Here is a 21,088-nt window from a genome sequence, read left to right as displayed (position 1 = left end):
ATCCAATGTTTCAACTGTTGCCGTTTTGGCCATTCAAAACCTATTTGTCGTTCCCCTCCTCGTTGTTTCCATTGCAGAGAGGATCATCTCTTTGAACAGTGTCAAAATACATCGAATAACCCTATTTGTATTAATTGTAAGGGCAACCATACTGCTGTTAGTGTGGCCTGTCCAGAGTTATCTAGACAGAGAAATATCAAACAGTCAATGGCTGCAGACAACATTTCCTACTTTCAGGCTTCTAAATTATTCTCTCCTACGAAAAAATCTTTTGCAGAGATAACGTCTAACGCTTCTATCTTTCATTTTTCTTCCCCTAAATCCCCTCTATCATCTTCCCACAAAGAAACAATTTTCAAACCGATAAAATCTAATCCAAAATTTATTCCTTCTTTCGATAAAAAACTACATAATGATCTTTTACCCAAATTGGAATAATAAATCCCAGGCTCCCAATGGGACTGCCTTAAAAAACTGTTCCACTTCCGATATCTTACCTAAAGTCATGATTGAAAATTCTTCTTTTATTCAAACTTTAATTACCCTATTAATTACGATCCTTTCAAATAACAATAAAGTACCGTCCAACGCTGCCGATTATATGAAATCTTTACTCTCTAGCCTTCCCGATGTATCCGCAACTCAGCAAAATACTTCAATGGAATAGTAGAAGTCTATTCGCCAACAAAATTGATCTTGTACAGTTACTTGATGAACATAATATTTCAGTTGCTGCCATCTCCGAAACGTGGTTAAAACCCTCATACCAATTTAAGATTCCTGGATATCATTGTCTAAGACATGATAGACTGGATGGCAAAGGTGGCACTGCTCTTATTATACATAATTCTATCCCTTTTAAACAAATTATTTTCAACACTCTCCCCAATAATTTTCAGATAGTAGCAGCTGTTGTATCTGATATTACATTACTATCAATATATATCCCTCCCTCTACAATTTTTGTTGAAAACGAATGGTCAACATTTATATCCCAGATTCGTCCCCCGTATATGATACTTGGGGACTTCAATGCTCATTCTCCTTCTTGGGGCAGTGAGTTAACAAACCGTTCTGGCCATAATCTATTAGAATTTATGGATACCTATAATTTATGTATTCTAAATGATGGATCTAGAAACTCGTTTCACTGCCCCTCAACATCGGAAAAGTGCAGTCGATTTATCTCTTTGCTCATCTTCGGTGATTCCCATATGTTCTTGGAACATTCTTAAAGATCCACTTTCCAGTGACCATTTTCCTATAATAATTACCTTCCACCATCTATCTTCCACGCATTCCTTTTCGATAAACAATAGTTTAAAATTTAAAACGAAAGACGCGAATTGGAGAAATTTTTCTTCAGAATTAGACTCCATTGTTCAAGCATCTAAGTCTTCCCTTGTCAACACTAGTTTACAATGTGAATTATTTCCTAACATGATAATAAAAGCTGCAGAAAAAACACTTAAAAAACGTAATGTAAACATTAAGATAAAACATTCCACCCCATGGTGGGATGAAGAATGCACTAGTGTCGTCAAATCCAGAAGAGAAGCAATTTCCATTTTCCGTAAATGTATGTCTTTCGAAAATTACCTTTCTGTGAAACGCGCCCAGGCAGAAGCGAAACGCGTTTTGAAAAACAAAAAGCGGTCTGGATGGCGAAAATTCTGTGAACGCTTGTCTCCTGAATCTCCCCAGTCATCCGTATGGTCCAATTTAAAAAAATTCGGTTCGTCATATACTCCCCAGCGTTCCAAACATATTCCAGAAGAAATTATTATAGGTTTTGCTGATAAGATAGCTCCTCCGTCAGTTGCCAGATGTGAGGAAATGCCTTCCTTTATTTCTTATCCATCTCACTCTAGCTGGCTGGACTCTCCTTTCTCAGTAAGTGAATTAAATCGAGTAATCAATTCCCTTCCAGACTCTTCTCCTGGCCCTGATGGAATCTTATATAGTTTCATTAAAGCATTCTCAGACATGTCGGTTGAATATTTTTTATCCCTAATTAATTACATGTTCGAAACGGGATTTATTCCTGAAGTCTGGAAAGTTCAAAAAATTCTTCCGATTTTAAAACCTGGCAAAAATCCATCTGAAATCTCATCCTATCGTCCTATTGCTCTTTCGTCGTGTTTAATGAAAGTAGCAGAACACTTGATAAAGAACAGATTGGAATGGTTTGTTGAAAATAACAGAATTATCTCTCCTAATCAATATGGCTTCCGGAAAAAGAAATCAACCATGGATAATTTAGGTGTATTAACAACAGACATCCGTATATCTCAGTCCCTTAATTCTTGCACTCTGGCCACATTTCTTGATCTTTCGTCAGCTTACGACGATGTAATTAACATTTTGAAAGAAAAATTAATTAAAATAAAAATTCCCTTAAAACTAGTTCAATTTATTATTAATTTACTAACAGACAGATCCATTATTATCCACTTTTCCTCAAAAACAATAAATAGCAAACTATGGAAGGGGTTACCTCAGGGGTCCGTAATCAGTCCATTATTATTTAATATATATATAAGTGATTTAGACAATGTAATTCCTTCATCTATCAAGCGACTTTATTTTGCTGATGATTTCCTTATATATTTATCACACAAAAATCTATCGCGCGCTGCGAAGGAATTGAATTTGGCTTTACATAATATGTAAAGCTATTATAATAATATAATATTTACATAATATGTTTGGTTGTTGACAAATGGGATGAATTTAGCTACGTCTAAAACCAAAGTAGTGGCTTTTACGCGCAAAAGAAAAATACCCCCCTTTTCTGTCTGCTTTGATAATGTCCCTCTTCAAATCGTTAAGCAAATTAAATTTCTTGGACTACTTTTGGATCATAAACTTTCCTGGCTCCCGCATATTCAGAACATTTCGGCTAAGTGTGAAAAGGGGCTAAATATTATGCGAGCTGTTTCCAGAGTGTGGTGGGGATCTCATCCTACTACTCTTAAATTGATGTATGGTGCTCTAGTGCGAAGCCATTTGGATTATGGAACATTTCTTTTCGATCCTCTTCCTAAATATTTGGACAAAAAATTTGAAAGAATTCAGTCGAAAGCGCTCAGAATAATTATTGGAGCGATGAAATCTTCTCCAATTAATTCTCTCCAGGTAGAATGTGTTGATCCCCCCTTAATTCTGAGGAGACAATTCCTGGCTGATAAATATATTTTTAAATCTTTTTCTGTATCGCGTCACCCTTTAGAACAAAGCCTTGATTATTTGTTCAATAACTTAAATAACGAAAAAAGATCGACAGATAAAAATCGACTTCCTCTCCTTCTAAAAAGTTTTCTTTCATTCAAATCTCTGTCCTCTTCCCTCCAAAATCTACAAAAAGATCCTATCCTTCCTATTTTCACTATCCCATTTGATTCTATCAATTATATCCCCAATGTTATAACTTCAGACTTCCGAACTGATATTTTAACCTCATCTAATCAAAATGTTGAGGAAAAATTTAAAAACATTACATCTTCTAAGTTTCCAGAATTTTCACTCATTTACACAGATGGTTCTAAGTCTGATAACAAAGATTGTGGAGCTGCGGTACACATTCCCGAATTCGATTTAGATTTGTCTTATAAATTGCCTAAAGAAATTTCTATATTTACTGCAGAATGCTTCGCAATTGAACAAGCTTTGAGCCAAATCCAGCTTTTCAATATTCGACGAGCCTTACTGTGCACTGACTCACTAAGCGCAGTGTTGAAAATTTCCTCAAATATCCATAAACCAGAAGACTATATTATTTATAATATCAGAAACACCCTTAAATCTTTAAATGAATTAAATTTCGAGACAATATTGGTTTGGGTCCCTGGCCATTTGGGAATTGAGGGTAACGAGAAAGCCGATTCTCTAGCTAAACTTGGAACAATTTCTGGCTCTAATCCTTTAGATTTTAGAATTCCTATCTCTGACGTCATCCCAACTCTTAAATCCAATATGATTCGCTCCTGGGAAGAAAATTGGTCTAATACGAAAACCCGAACTGGTGCTTTTTATGCTGGAATACAAAATCATATACCAAGTAAACCTTGGTTCCACGGCAAGAAAAAATCCAAAAGATTTATTTCCTGTATCTCGAGAATGAGAATTGGTCATTGCTCCATTGCATCCCATTTGTTTAAAATCCGGGTCCTAGATAGTCCACTCTGCCAGTGCGGCAGGGAAAATGAGACTCTTGATCATGTTTTCTTTAATTGTAAAAATCATTCATCTTTCAAAGGCATTTATCGTTTACTTATAAAAATCACCCACCAATCTCCCCTTAGTATTCCTTATTTACTTTCTCTTAACAATTCTCGCATTTTCTCAGTTCTATACAAGTTCATAGACTTGAATGACTTCAATATTTGAGATTTCCTATTCCCGTATAGATTTCCCATAAAATTATAACCATCTCCCCTAACTTTAACGGCACATAGCACTCTTTTTAGGGTGAATTGCCTAATACAAAAAAAAAAAAAAAAAAAGGCAGTAAATTAAATGATGAAGTTATGTTAAAAAATATATTTATTATCATATAAGATTGTTAATAAAAGAACATTTTGCATATTCTTTACAATTTATTAACGTGTGGTATTTAAGAAAGCAGTCACCCAAATGCATACGTGGCCTGTTAGGACACGTGTCACAGTACTCACTGGTTTCCCATCTGCCACCTTTTACTGCCCTTTTCGAGCAGACCACTAAGTCCCGCTTGGGATCCCTTCTTAAAATATGGAGTTTTCCATTGAGCCTGGTCTCTGATGGAGTGAGAATATTTATTTCCCAGTAAAAAATAAATCAAATAAAATGAAGCATATTTATTGCTAGATATGAAAAACAAAGCAAAAAGCACAACCAATCGTAAGTGGAAACTGTATACAACTGAATTGAATCATGTGTAAAAGGAACATTTTTTTTAAACATTAAAATGTATACCCATTGTTTAAGTCGCGGCTGCAGCGCCATCGGAATTGTTAGAATGTTTCCTATGTCACCGTGGCAGTGACAACGGAGTACAAAGAGTCAACCCAGGCTTACAGCTCTGCCACGAGTCAGTTCATCTCTTCCTTGGGTCTCTTCCACTGGGGCTCCCACTTCATCATGATTTTCAGTATCCTACCATCTGGCATTCTTTCTACATTTCCAGCCCATCGCTGCCTTTATCGGACCTACAGAATCTTACGAATGAGTATGTTTGTAAATAAATAAAACACGTAAATTCAGTATTATATCATTTATTGCACAAATAAAGCTCAGCATAAAAATAAGATAAAAATATGTATAATGTAAATAGATAAAAATAATATAATTTTACAAATATATTTTAAATTTGATTAAGGTGCGTGGACTTAAGGAATGTTAGACATAACAATAAGTGGGTGCTCCGTGTTGGTTGTTTGGCTATACCACTGGTCACTGCGATTAGTGGTCCCAGGTATCATAGTACTAGTGGTCCTGCGCTTTGAGCGACTGATAGTACTCACAGAGGACCTTCCAGGCCGCGGGTGCCATGAAGCCGTTAGGGGGGTCGGTGCCGCTGCGGGCTAGACCTGGAAACAAACAAACATAACCTTAATAACAACATAACCTTAATAAAAACATAACCCTATAATAAGTCCGGTCTCCAGTGACCAAATGTTTTCAAAACATCTGACAAAATGGCCCTACCCCAATGTTTTATGTTTGCACAAGCATTTGGTTCAATGTTAACCCCTTAGATGCCAGTGTATCCATAGCGGATATACTAGTACAGGTATATAATAGTAGTTACTCACCGCACTTGCCGATTTTATGGTATTTTGAACCTTTGAAAATGGTCCTACCATCCTAAAGCATATTTTATTTGCTTGGCAAGGAAATAATGTATCTTAATATTATTCTTGCTTGTCGTTTCGTCACTTGCAAACATATTTACTTTAGCCACCGCTTTCACTAATTGGACACTTGCCTGGTTTTTGGGTTGGCGGATTAGTGAGAGAGTGCTGTACCTTAAAAATCATGATAAAACTACATTATGAGGACATAACATAGATTCTGATTTACACAGCACTGTGGGTGCACGCACTGCGATTAAACGCAGGAGTTTTGAAATAGCTGAAAACGCCAAACCGCGTACAAACACGCTCTGCGGCTGGCATTTTTAATTAATTCCATTTCATGGTGGTACTGAAATTAAACGTACTGCGATTAAACGTAGCGGTTTTGGAATAGCTGAAAATGACAAACCGTGTACAAGCACGCACTGTTGCTCACAATTTTACGTAATTCTATTCTATCTATAAGTAAAAATGCCAGCCGCAGTGTGTGTTTGTACACGGTTTGGCATTTTCAGGTATTCCAAAACCGCTACTTTTAATCGGAGTGCGTGCTAAGCCTTAGGCCTGGTTATTTGAACCTATGTCATATTTTATATTGTTGTCAAATCAATGCGACATAAATAGTTTTAAAATTAATGAGGGTCGCCTTTAACTGCTGATTCTTGACTCATCAGTGTTTGATCAAACTGTTATGCTTAGTGGCTGATGACCTAACCTAACAAAACCTAAACCAGCCTAAAATTCGACAATTCGGTTTTGTGTCGAAAAAATATTTAGCAAATTTCATTGTTTTTAAAAATAAATCTAGTTTTATTTCCAATTCCTAAGAAATCAAATATTACTTAAAAAATTAAAACAGAACTTCATGTTTTATAAAAAAAGTAACTTTAATAATTATCACATATTTTGATAAGAGTGTTAAAAATAAAGATTGATTATTACCACTGAAAATAGGAAGTAATTATCAGACGCATTAAATAAACAAACCTAATCTGGATAACGTTTGTTTATTCAATGATCATAAATCAATTATGTATAACTGACCTCGCATACGGGTTCCTGATATGAAGTCAAAATCTTGTTTCCTTGAAGGATCGAAGAAGTCCATTTTACCACTAACTGTGTCGTAAGCTGCTACTCTGAATGGGACAATCTGAAAAAAAAAGAAAATTAATTAAAATGTACAAAGTTTATGTAAATAAAATGTTAAACATTTAACATAAGAATATTTACTTCTAGTTCTCCTAATCCTGGAGCCATCTTCAGCACTTGTGCCCCATGTCGAGGGTCGTACAGGTCACCCCCGGTCACTGGGTGGGGCATGCCCGCAGGATCTCGTCCCACAATGTACAGGTTGGCCCCCGCATTCATGCGGGCCTTGGCGTGCCACTGGACCTGCAAATATAAAGATAACAAGTTAACCCGTTGTATGTGAACGTCACAGCAGTTGTGTTGCGAGTGGCCGTGCCCCGTATGCGGAGGTCTTGCAAAACAGTTGTCTTAATAGTTAACTAACTAACTGACCGCAAAAAAATTCAGTCTTGGCACACACTTCTCGCCTCATTCACATTCTTACGTTGTCTCATATTTACTCATCTATTATTATGACTCTTGATGTGGCCCGACTGAAGTATCTGATTCATAGTTAGAAATATGAACTAAACGGTGATAGTTCATATTTCATTTATTTTTATTTTTATTTAAAGAAAAAAAAAACACCAAGTTTTATAATATTCAAATATAGAAGTTAACCACAGAATAATTAAAATGTACACCTATCAAACAGCAAGTTGAGAAAAAATTTATGAAATTTCGTGAATTTATAATTAATTATTTTTATACGAAATGACAGAAAAGTGAGGTGGCCATAATGTTTAGAATACATTTGTTTATTAAAATATGTATTTCAGTCATTTTAGTTTCGTGTTTAGCCGAAAAAACGTAAGGCAAGCCATTTTTACAATTTTTTTATGTTTGCATTCTAAATTTTAGTATTTGAAAAATTATGTGTTTTTTTCTAATAATATGTACCTATATCAATCACCTTTCAAAAACAGTTTTTAGTTTTCGGATATACCTATTAAAAAATATTCCATTTATTTTGATTTTATTGAGAAGCGGAAATACACACAAATTCTCCGACTTTCTGACAGCTTCGTTAAGGCTAGCATTACACTTGTAAGTTTTTTCGTAAATTTACGACTTCTAGCCAATGGGCATCTTGCATTTTGAAAATCCAATGCGCCCATTGGCTAGAAGTCGTAAATTTACGAAAAAACTTACAAGTGTAATGCTTGCCTAAGAAATACAACGGTCAATATGTCAGATTCCTAAAGGGTTAAAAATATTTGTCAGATGGGTAGGCTTCGTGAGTTTAATGAATTCGGTATACATAAATGTAGCAGTAGTGTATGCGCACCTCTACTCGTCTATTGACCTACTCAGATGTAGGTTTCTTGAGTTTAATGAATTCGGTCTACATAAATGTAGCAATAGTGTTCGTCTATTGACCTACTCAGATGTAGACTTCTTGAGTTTAATGAATTCGGTATACATAAATGTAGCAGTAGTGTATGCGCACCTCTACTCGTCTATTGACCTACTCAGATGTAGGTTTCTTGAGTTTAATGAATTCGGTCTACATAAATGTAGCAATAGTGTTCGTCTATTGACCTACTCAGATGTAGACTTCTTGAGTTTAATGAATTCGGTATACATAAATGTAGCAGTAGTGTATGCGCACCTCTACTCGTCTATTGACCTACTCAGATGTAGGTTTCTTGAGTTTAATGAATTCGGTCTACATAAATGTAGCAATAGTGTTCGTCTATTGACCTACTCAGATGTAGACTTCTTGAGTTTAATGAATTCGGTATACATAAATGTAGCAGTAGTGTATGCGCACCTCTACTCGTCTATTGACCTACTCAGATGTAGGTTTCTTGAGTTTAATGAATTCGGTCTACATAAATGTAGCAATAGTGTTCGTCTATTGACCTACTCAGATGTAGACTTCTTGAGTTTAATGAATTCGGTATACATAAATGTAGCAGTAGTGTATGCGCACCTCTACTCGTCTATTGACCTACTCAGATGTAGGTTTCTTGAGTTTAATGAATTCGGTCTACATAAATGTAGCAATAGTGTTCGTCTATTGACCTACTCAGATGTAGACTTCTTGAGTTTAATGAATTCGGTATACATAAATGTAGCAGTAGTGTATGCGCACCTCTACTCGTCTATTGACCTACTCAGATGTAGGTTTCTTGAGTTTAATGAATTCGGTCTACATAAATGTAGCAATAGTGTTCGTCTATTGACCTACTCAGATGTAGACTTCTTGAGTTTAATGAATTCGGTATACATAAATGTAGCAGTAGTGTATGCGCACCTCTACTCGTCTATTGACCTACTCAGATGTAGGCTTCTTGAGTTTAATGAATTCGGTCTACATAAATGTAGCAATAGTGTTCGTCTATTGACCTCCTCATATGTAAGTTGTTTATTAAATTTGTTTTGCGTAAAAATTTGAAAACACTCAATTTAATTTGTTGAAAGCGTCATTAATTAAGTACATTTTAAGGATAGTATCAGATTGGATGTTACCTCAGTGGGTCCGGCGTACATCATTGGTGAGGGGAATATGGCCAGGATGGTGTTACTGGCTTGCAGGACACCCTCCTCCAGCACGGCGAGGTGCTGCTTGATTCGGATTGGCAGCGGGACGTCATCATCTTTTGTCCAGCCACCTTACGTAAGTCAAATAATAACGGAATATAGTTTTTTAATCAATTCAAATGTCAAGTGCGAGGTTGGACTAACCAAATTCTGTATACATAGATAGTAAATGTACCAGTGGAAGATCGTGACTTTTAGGTGTACTAGAAGGCTGATATTACAAAAAATGGCATCATTCATATTGTTGTAGCTGAAAACATCTTTTTATTTTATTTTCGAAAATTCTGTTTTTTTGTATGAAGAATTTCAGGAAATCACGGCCAAACTGAAATTTCCTCAAAATTTCCGGAAAAAAATATTTCACCACTGAAATGTACCTATATTTTTATATTGTAGGTTATTTTTTTTTTATTATGTTTAGTTTAATAATCAATTTTTTTTATATTATTTGTAGCAAGACTGTTGTATTTAGAATAATAGTTGAGCCGTTACTTCTAAATGAATAAATTAAATGATTATATACGTAAATTTTAAACTTTTAATGGTTAAAAAACTCTAGTTGTGCCGTTTTAAGAGTTATAATGAAATGAATAAAATCACTTAAGTAAAAACAATGTATATTTAATGTACATACTAGTATATACATAGTTAGTGTTATCTACCTAGTGGGTGTAGAAGTAGCACAGGTTTCTTGAAACCTCTCTGAAGAAGTTGTTTGTGTGTGTCTGTCATCAGTAGAGCGTGGCCATTGTGAATGGGATTCCGTAACTACAAATAAACACACACCATATGTATAAAAATTTACGTTTACATAAAATCGGCATAAACATTAAATTAGGAAGGTGTTGCTAGAACAAGAAAAGGTAATAAGAAAAATGAAAATATGCCAATTCTGATGGGAGACAGTTATAGTACAGTGAAATAAGGAAACGAACCTGGAAAGCAAACACGGCATCTGCGCCCATTTCCTTGAAGGCCTCCTTGAGCTGGTTGGGTGTGAGGCGGTACTGGTCCAGGCCATCGTCCCACTTGATAGGGCCCAGCACCTCCACTGTGCCTCCCACCAGCCAGTCTCCGCTCTCCTCAATCATCTGGAATATATTACCAATTTAGGTTATGTTGAAATGTTATAAACACTCCTGTCTCTTTAGTGTTACACAATTAGAGGCCCCATGTCATTTATAATATCCCATCGAAGCGGGATTCTAGGCGAGTTCGATAATTTCCCTCTTTCGCTGAGCGAACACAGCACGCAGTACGGCGGTTGTTGGAACTAGTATTATCGCTTTCATCTTCTCCAACTGAATCCATCGAATAGAAAGGTTCAGCCTTCTTGCTATCCTCTCCTTAAGTCAAGCCCTTTGTTCGATCTCTTCCCACATCAATTTTATATGTCAACGTCTACCGCGGTCGATGGTTGTAATAGCAATGGGGTGCTATTCAATGGAACCAATTTTTTAACTCTCTGTCTAATCTAAATATCAATGCCTGTCACTGAGAACTTTGAGTTGTTCCCAAGTTCCCTTTTGTTGCATGCGTTGTTTACGTAAAAGAAGTAGAAGTCACAATGAAGCTGTAAGCGGTATGCCTTTTAATAAAGAGTTCAATCTTCTGTTAGCGAACTCCTAACTCCTCATTGTGCAAGCAAGATTTTTGGCTTATAATCATGGTTTGAGGAGGAATTCAAATATTTTGGGTTAATTGTAACCTGGGAATGTTTGTCTTTCCAACATTATTTTATTGAAATAATTTGTAATAAAAAGGGTAAACATTTCCTCGCAACATTAGCCACAGGATTGTCAAGGTTAATCTTTGTTAAACCTGATACGTAATATATTATTATATTATCATAGTACCACAGCATTAGCAAGAATAACATAACAGAGTTATGCGCATCTAATTATCCTTTAAAAACATACAGCGTTTAAAATAACATCCCGCAAACATCTCTTATTCTAAATACATCAGAAACATTGTGATACGTTAACTATTTCTGAGTAGTTGACAGCAAAATAGATGCCCGTGCGCTAATGTCTCAACATGTGAGATGGCACCACAGTACAAAATTACACATATGGCATAAATAACTCCATCTACTAGTGTCGACATACCAGAACATGTCAACGCTCTTAAAAGGTTAAACAGACAATGTGTTTGCAAAATGAATAATTTAATATCAAAAAGTCTCACGATATCAAAAAATCGGGAGACAAGATAATTCCCCTGATTTTACACAATACAGACAAAGGGACTATCTTGCTCTTGTCAGGTGTCACATAAAATAAAATAAAACTTGACTATCTAACACATTTGGATGAAGTTCAGCATCATTAAAAACTTTTGACAGTAAACATTCTAATTTCTCGGACTGTTTCAGCTTTTTATAATCTGTAAAGTATAATAGTTATGCTGCTATGCTTTACAGATGATCACAATTTCATCAAAAGCTGACACGGACCGAGAAACGCTGTCATCGTGATGTCATATCTGATAAATGTCAATTTGATGGTCAATCTAATGTGAGCAATTTGAAAATGCAATAAGGCAAGCAATGCTAATATTTTCGAGGTTAGGATTTACTTTTTATCTAAATCTTCATGGGGATCAAGTTACTATGGCCGTTAAATCATTTTATTAACAGATAAGTACGAATCTAGTAAAACCAATTTGTCATACGACCAGGTTATACATTTTTTCATCCAAGGTTGTAAATTTAAGGGGATATAAAAATAATTTTCTTAACTCACAATCGTTTTTTTAACGTTGATCAATTTTTTTCTTCGCAATCGGCAAACCCTTGCATAAGGCATAATTTATTTCCGTGGACTCACTTTGATATAAGGATGCCCAGAATTGTGCATCCCGAACTGGCGGGAGCAGCGCTCCTCTTTGCGATGCGGGAAGAACTCTGGCGTGCGTAGGATGGCCACGGCACGGCCGCGCACCTCCAGCGTCAGGGCGCTGCAGCTCTCCAGTCGTGCCTTGTTGGCCGCGCTGAGGGCCAGCACGATGGGCACCGACTGGTTCACCACGCTGCCGTTTTCCTGCGTTATTGAATTGAAGTGGAGGGTCTGTAATGAGACAACAACATAATATTATTATAAGTATTTATTTTACCTGGATTGATAGCAAAATAAGTTTCGTCTCTTGCCGTGCGCAGAAAAGGCGTGATTTATTAGTAGTTCACCGTCATCCCGACTGTGGTTAAGTTGTTAGCTGACCAGATGCACGTCTTTTGCTATGACCAGAAAGGAAATGATTTATTAGTATGTAGCATCGTTGATAACTTGCCACGCCGTACTCACCTCCACTGCAACGCTTTATTCCAGACGATGATAGGGATGTTTATGTTGTTTATTACGGTAAAATATTTAATTTGATTTATAATAATAAAACTCACCTGTAAATATTCATGTTCTCTCATGAAGCCTTTGAGTGGAGCTGCCCAACCTTCTGCCAGAATCTAAGGAAGACAATTACAAAGTTGAAATATTCAAAAGATTAAATATTCTATCAATACTTGTTTACAGTTTTTATCACCTATCATCCTGTAAGATAATTGTGAACTGATTTATGTAGTACCTGGAGCCATTGGAGGTCAACAAGGGAGATAGAGAGTTTGGGTAATGTGGCAGCTTCTTCTAAGGCATGACTCAGCCGGTTCCCAGTGAGAAACAGCTCTGGTACTTCATCAGCATCTTGGTGGGTGCGTGGAATGATTCCCTGAAAAACATCAATCGAAATATATTTAATTAATTAAATAAATAAATAAAACTTATGACTACAAATTAAAATGACTGCAATTGCTCAATGTTATTCAAAATTTGATGGTTCTGCAGTGGAAAGTTCTGTTTTAAGAGGAAACCGGGTGGTGTTTTTTCCATACAAACGTATTCCTCATTTCCCTCTCTGGATTTTGACACTAGAGAAAATATTTTTTTTACATAATATGAATTTTGACCGCAAGCGTGTCGGTACGTTTTGATTTTTTTGATAAGTTACTTTTTATAGGAGTTATAACCCTTCAAAAATTGTTAAAATTGCCTTTTTTTAACGCCATCAACAAACGTTCAGTATACAAATAAGACGATGTATTTTTTAAAAAAGAAAAACGTACAGACATAGAATGTTTTCTTTCAATACATTTGGTAAAAAAAATCTTGGAAATCGGTTCAGTTTTGGAGTAGAAAAATGAGGACTACAAAACCTCGATTTTGACAATTTTATTTAGGTATTATCAGGCTGAAGTGCATGTGTCCCTTTCTCTCAGTATTCGGGGGTGAGGGGGGGGGCGGAGAGGGTTTTGTTGAATACGTATACAGTCAACGAAGTGATTTGACATTCTCAATAATTATATCGATACACTAGTCCACTAGTGTTGTCATGTCCCGAGTTATCGATGTTTTTTTAAACTTATTTTTCTGTTTGGTGACTTATCTTGAGTGTGCCAATACTTACCGAGCTTATTTACTAAAGTTATTGTGACAAATTTAATTTGTTTACGTCAAATAAATTAATGGAAAAAAATTGAAAAAAAAAACACCTGTTACAGACAGACCCCGAGATGATTCCGTTCCGTATTGCCGAGTTGGATATGGAACACAAAAATTAATTAAAATATTTTTTGATAACTTTTGAAGGTTGTACTCAACATAATATTATCCCTTTATAGGACACCTTTTTTAAGATACAACTACCGAACCAAAAAAAACTTTTATATTTGACTAAATACATTGTTCTAGATTTCTAGATCAGTTGTTGATTTTTTTTCCAAGTGCTTTCATTTTGTTGCGAAAATTGCGGAGTAAGTGATTTTTGCACTCTATTTTTTGTACTATAAGGTTAGGACCAAATGGCATTTGTTGCATTATTTTTTTTATGATGCTGGAGTCGCCATCACCAACTAGTTTGTTAAATTTCAATCCATGCATTTCCATGCTTCTCGAGAACCCTTCTGCTATAATGTGGGCTTCCATGGCATGAGCTCGGAGCAGACAGTCACATGTATATACCTACGCACAAGTTGCGATGTGACTGAGATGATGAGTCAACAGCAGGCGCTCTAGTTGCGAGTTGCGACATGACTTTTTTATGTGTTCAGCAACCTGTATACACGCACCCACAAGTCTCATTTACTTGTGCGTGTGCAGAAGATGAGCTCGGAGCAGGCAGTCACATGTATATAACTACGCACAAGTCGCGATGTGACTGAGGTGATGAGCGAACAGCAGGCGCTCTAGTTGCGAGTTGCGACGTGACTTTTTTATGTGAATACCGCACAAGAGTCCGAACTGCTCCCGTCTGGAGCCAGTGAGACTGTGGATTCCCCAATTGGCGACTTAATTGGACTAGTATTACAAAACCCTGTAAGCTGATAGCTGATTTGGCCGTAACTAAGTCGCCGCGTGTATCATTATTTCTCCAGACAATTATTTTTTATTATATTTAATTAATATTCTTTTTAATGAATATTATTTTTAATATTGTGAAACAACATAAATTAATAAAAATAAATTTACTTGCGCACGCCGTGATTTGAATCCGAGACCTCCGGACTCGAAGTCGAAAGCCTTACCCCTCAACCACGGAGGCAAAATAAATGTATCTACGTACATATTTGTAGTAAGTAATCATAATAATAAAGTTAAGTACAATACAATATTAAATAATGTAGACCTCGCTATTTTATTACGAATATGTACCTAGGCACCTACTTAATTTTTGGAATAAATGAATAACAGTAAATGAAATAATAAGAACTGATCGCGATAATATGACGCGAAGTCGCTATCCGGCGCGGTGCGACGATTCATGCTTACAACACCTGCAGCCACGCACACACACGCATTGGGGTTCACCAATACACCGATAGCGCTTTTGCTGTCCCCGCTGAGATGAACGAAATAGAAATAATTTTTACAAATACCTATCGTTAAAGTTTCTCGGCGCTCCTGCGCGCTCTTAATCTGTCATTATGTTGGATATGATTTGAGATATCAATAGTATCATTAGCTTAGATTTACATGTTTGAACTCCCGTCACATTTGACGTCTTCATAAAATCGGGATTCAGCACCATTTTAATCTTATGATATTTAAACAGCATCCGCTAAACACCAATTACTGATACGTTGGCGGTTTACATATCAAGTTTTTAGTTTATGTTGTTTGATCAGCCGTTGAGTGAGCCGTTAAGCTCATTGGTCATCATAAATGTATCCAAATGCTGATTCTTTGATAATAGGCAGTTAACAAGGAATGTTCAAACATCATACATTATAATGGTGGCTGATTTTATGACAACATCAAATGTGTACAGAGGTTCAAAAAGCAGCCTGTCTTTCAGCGTATGTGAGATTAAAACAGTTATATTATTAGATCATGTAAATGTTTATATTAAATTGTCTTACCTTCTCTTCCAGCAACTGGATGACACGTAGGGTGGATTGTTCTATTGAGCAATCTTCTGTCTTTACAATAAGATCGGGACACTCTGGTTTCTCATATTCTTGGGTGATTCCTGTAAAACCCTGGAATGGTAATAAAAGATTATAATCAGCCGCTTAATTAAAATAAAATGACTTTGAACAATAATAATTTAGTAAGATTTTGCTAAATTCAATTGAGTGTAGTCAAGTACATTTTCAACATAATTTCTGTGATCTTAGGTCAACAAAGTGCTTGCTTTACACGTCCAAGGTCTGCCACTGAGTTCGCCACAATTCTTCAGAAGAGTGTTGTGACTAAAGCAGACATTCGCTTTCAGTCTGAAAGTATTTGGATTGTGACGGTTGGCCGGGAAGCTTGCAAGGTCATCTTGAAGTAGAGATATTTAAGAAAAGCTTGTTAAAATGTTGAAAGAATGCCAGTTTATGACCAAGAGGGTGCCCTAGTAGAAAAAACCCAGAGGCAGACCGAGGAAGAGGTGGAAAAAGTGCATGGAAGAGGATTGGAGCAGGACGGGAAGTATTGAGGACTGGAGACGAATGGCGAAGGACCATAGCATTCGTGGAGGAGGCCAAATTCCGTCCTGGGATGTAGTGCCGTGATGACAACGATGTGTAAGGCTGGACGCCAAAAGGATCATAAAGAAAGAGAAAAAATAATAATACACTAACTTTAATTTGACCATCGCGAGCCTTTTTGTAGAGTCCCTTGACATCTCGTGACTCGCACACGGTGAGCGGGGTGTCCACAAACACCTCGAGGAACGGTAGATCACACTCTTTGTGGATGCGGCGGGCCATATCTCGGTCCTGGAAAAGAAAAATAATATTTAAGAAGTCAATTAAAAAAATTATGTAGCTAGAAATTACTTCAGCACAGTGATTAAATCTGAAACCTTCGTCATTGTCCCTACAATGCAGTATTCAAATGAAAAAAATAATTTTAAAAAGTCTCAAAATATGATGTGACCGATTAGTAGCGACAAATGCATCGGCTTCCCTACCCAGGCGTCGTGAGTTCAATCCTCAGCTAGCTAAGTCCTCCAACATTGCACAAGCAACATTTCTCACTTTTAATTTATGGTAATAGGATAATTCAAATATTATCAGGTTATTCGTAGCCCAAGTTGTTTGTCCTTATTTAAAAACTAGCACGTTGCTGTGACACATTCTGTCTGTGCAGTTTTTTTTAAATTTTTTTTTATTTATTATTTAATATAGATATAAGTGGGTACATTGGTGTTATATAAATTATACATGGGTACAAAATATATTTATAATCGCAATCTCACTAAAGAAGAAACTGGTTCTTGTGCTTGGTGAGCTAGTTACACTAATTATAAGGAAAACAGAATAACATTATGCAATGGATTTATATAATAGGAAAAATTGATATTTCTGGATCATCTATATGTGTAGGTGTACATATATAGGATTCTGTTACATACTAAATATTGAGCAATTAAGAGAGTAATTACAAACATTTAAACAAAGTAGAGATGAATATAGACTGATAATAAATATAAAGAAAGAGAAAAACAGGCAATTATTTAGATAATTATTCCTGACAAGTATAACTTCAGTTTCTTGATATCTTTTAATTTCTTTATTTCAATCGGAAGGTTGTTGAAATACTTTATTCCTAAATAGATATAGGTGTTTTGCATGGTTCAATCAATTATCATTCAATTTTCCAATTATGTCCTAAATCCTGTATCTAAATTTCGCTAATAAACAATTAGATAATGTTAATTAAGTGTTAATCTCAAGTGACCTACCAGGTAAGTATTGTACTGTATATTATCTCCATAAATAAATAAGTAATAACATAGATCACTGTAGAAATGTATTATAAGTTTGTACAGCGCCCTTGAGGTGATTTTGCACAAAAACGGCGCTATACAAGTCATCTAATTATCATTATTATTATTATTATTCAATGATATTTCATCAAAATGACAATTAAACACACATTTAAAAAGTGATATAGAGTCATTAAAAGTGATGAAACAAAAACTGGGTATAGTTACCTATGTAACCTATTTAACCTAGTTTTTGTTTCATTACTTTTCATGACTTTATATCACTTTTTGGAGGTGTGTTGAACTGTCATTTTGATTAGATACCTGGTCATTGTTTTGCATTAGTTTAGTACATATTACATTTTGGTATTTTGATGTTGTATTGATATCTTTTTGGTAGGTGGGTTTCAAAGTTTTTGATGATATTATCTTTGTAAATTTGGATAATTGTATTTTTCTTAAAGATATTCTCTAATCGAGGCACACCGAAATCTGCGAATAGCGTTTCTGTTGGATAAATGGAACTGCCACAGGTAACATCTATACAATATAGGGTATTCAAATGCAACGTTATATCAAAATTTAAAAGCAATCTTTGAAGAACTGTCAGAAATTTAAAATTTTGAATTAACGAAAATTTATTTATATACCAGCTGTACCACGCCACACGTTGCTGTGGCTCAGTCTGTCTGTGCAGATAGAAAAACAATAGCGCGTGTTGCTTTTATGTCCAACATATGGCGCTATCTTTCAAAGAAAGCATGTTTTTACCTGCCACAGGTGACATCTATATAATATAGGTGTGTCAAATTTTCAAAGCAATCGGTGAAGAACTTTTGGAGATTTAAGATTTTGAATAAACAAACATTTACATTTTTATTTATATATTTATACAGGGTGTCCGGGGGTAAAGTGCACTAACTTCGGAAGGTGATTCTACATGACAGCACAAGTAAAAGGGGTAAATTACTTTTTTCGAAATTCCAACGTTCTTAGGTTAAAAAGTTGAATTGTTTGGTCGGAAAAAAAAATTCTTCTGTGGAAAAATATTTTGTATAAGTACAAAAAAAAAACAACAGAATTTCGGTAAAAATTATTCGGCTTTTTTACTTCTACCATCACGTAGAATCACCTCCCAAAGTTAGTGCACTTTGCCCCCGGACACCCTGTATATATATATATATATATATATATATGATAGTAGTGGTTGGTGGCACCTCGGCGAAGGGAGACACGAAGCTGCAGAGGCACAGCACCCCGCTGTCGGCGAACAGCTTGGCCACCTCAGCCACCCGCCGGATGTTCTCCTCACGGTCCTCCTTCGTGAAGCTGAGATTCTTGTTCAGGCCCGTGCGGATGTTGTCTCCGTCCAGGCCGTATGCAGGGATTCCTGCAATAGAAAAACATCAATTGTATAAGTTACTAAACTCAACTTGACATAATGTTTGGTTAGTATTATTGTATCTTATGCTACTTAACTCAACTGGACATAATGTTTGGTTAATATTATCGTTTAGGTTACTAAATTCACCTGGTCACAATGTTTAGTTAGTATTATTGAATAAGTTACTGAAGTCAACTAGATATAATGTTTAGTTAGTATTATTGAATAAGTTACTGAAGTCAACTAGATATAATGTTTAGTTAGTATTATTGAATAAGTTACTGAAGTCAACTAGATATAATGTTTAGTTAGTATTATTGAATAAGTTACTGAAGTCAACTAGATATAATGTTTAGTTAGTATTATTGAATAAGTTACTGAAGTCAACTAGATATAATGTTTAGTTAGTATTATTGAATAAGTTACTGAAGTCAACTGGATATAATGTTTAGTTAGTATCATTGAATAAGTTACTTAAGTCAACTGGATATAATGTTTAGTTAGTATTATTGAATAAGTTACTGAAGTCAACTGGATATAATGTTTAGTTAGTATTATTGAATAAGTTACTGAAGTCAACTGGATATAATGTTTAGTTAGTATTATTGAATAAGTTACTGAAGTCAACTGGATATAATGTTTAGTTAGTATTATTGAATAAGTTACTGAAGTGACCTGGTCACAATGTTTAGTTAGTATTATTGAATAAGTCACTGAAGTCAACTGGATATAATGTTTAGTTAGTATTATTGAATAAGTTACTGAAGTGACCTGGTCACAATGTTTAGTTAGTATTATTGAATAAGTTACTGAAGTCAACTGGATATAATGTTTAGTTAGTATTATTGAATAAGTTACTGAAGTGACCTGGTCACAATGTTTAGTTAGTATTATTGAATAAGTTACTGAAGTCAGTTGGACATAATGTTTAGTTAGTATTATTGAATAAGTTACTAACTCAACTGGTCATAATGTTAAGTTAGTATTATTGAATAAGTTACTAAAGTCAACTGGACATAATGTTTAGTTAGTATTATATTCAATCAAAATCTTCCTATAGATCATAAATAAACACTAACGACACCGCCTCTGACTTTAGATACAAACACATAATCTTGTTTAAATTCATATAGGTCGCGCAATTACAGTCGAGGCGAACAATATTAAGATATATGTGTGTATTGGTGCATATGATATGTAGATATTTCTGACAGGGACGTCCTTGCGAAAAATCACTGAGAAACAGCACTTTTCTTACTTACGCCTACTTATTGTTATTGGCGAAAAAGGGACAACAAGTTAGTACACTGTGTACTCATATTCATCTACACTGTGTACATTGCATGTTGTTCGAATATGAATATTCGAAAAGTTTTATAATGTGTTTCTTTTATTAGTACTTATATCAACAACAAAAACAGTTCTTCAAATTCACTGGAATTTTTCGCACCTATCTGAAGTCAAATAACAAGTTAGTATGAAATATGCTGTAGGCAAGCAACGCACAAGAGTTTGTATTAATATTTGCATATATACGGTATCCAAAACTTGTACAAGCGGGAAACTGGTGAATCTACATTGCTTAAAGAACCGAAAAAAAAAGTTTTTCTTCGATCTGAGCATTTCGATTTTTTTTCAACTTTTTTTTTTCGTCAATTAAAGGGTTAAAAAAACTTTTGGGTCAGGTTTACGCGTAAACGCTTTTTAAAATACAAAAGAACACCTGAAATTTGACAATTAAAAAAAAAACAAATTTGTACTCGATTTACTCGAAAGCGAAGGATCAAATTAAATAAAAATTGGACGACAAAATCGAATCCAATGCGATGTAGATTAACCTGCTTCCCATTTGTAGTACGATTTTCTAGACACCGTGTTTGTTATTGGCTGTGATACCCATAATAATTATATTACGTAGGTATACAATTATAAAATGGCACAT

The 21,088-nt window shown here is 35.3% G+C and overlaps 1 protein-coding gene across 2 annotated transcripts in view; it reads right to left on the bottom strand.

Moving 5' to 3' along the window:
* Window positions 1-5,141: 5,141 nt before the first annotated feature.
* Papss (3'-phosphoadenosine 5'-phosphosulfate synthase) overlaps window positions 5,142-21,088 on the bottom strand; it is a 58,480-nt gene continuing 42,533 nt past the window's right edge. For both annotated transcript variants that reach the window (XM_089631193.1, XM_089631185.1), the window contains exons 3-14: window positions 18,980-19,152; window positions 16,633-16,770; window positions 15,925-16,044; window positions 13,098-13,238; window positions 12,916-12,978; window positions 12,347-12,586; window positions 10,451-10,606; window positions 10,178-10,283; window positions 9,444-9,586; window positions 7,071-7,232; window positions 6,882-6,990; window positions 5,142-5,570 (exon numbers count right to left, since the gene is read on the bottom strand). In XM_089631193.1, coding sequence (XP_089487319.1) covers window positions 5,467-5,570; window positions 6,882-6,990; window positions 7,071-7,232; window positions 9,444-9,586; window positions 10,178-10,283; window positions 10,451-10,606; window positions 12,347-12,586; window positions 12,916-12,978; window positions 13,098-13,238; window positions 15,925-16,044; window positions 16,633-16,770; window positions 18,980-19,152 — 1,655 coding nt within the window. In that variant the 3' untranslated portion in view covers window positions 5,142-5,466. The remainder of the gene's footprint in view (window positions 5,571-6,881; window positions 6,991-7,070; window positions 7,233-9,443; window positions 9,587-10,177; window positions 10,284-10,450; window positions 10,607-12,346; window positions 12,587-12,915; window positions 12,979-13,097; window positions 13,239-15,924; window positions 16,045-16,632; window positions 16,771-18,979; window positions 19,153-21,088) is intronic.

The sequence above is a fragment of the Hesperophylax consimilis genome, chromosome 1, assembly GCF_061612785.1.
Source record: "Hesperophylax consimilis isolate HC1 chromosome 1, BYU_Hcon_1.0, whole genome shotgun sequence".
Taxonomy (NCBI): Eukaryota; Metazoa; Arthropoda; class Insecta; order Trichoptera; family Limnephilidae; genus Hesperophylax; species Hesperophylax consimilis.
This window is presented reverse-complemented; position numbering and strand designations above follow the sequence as displayed.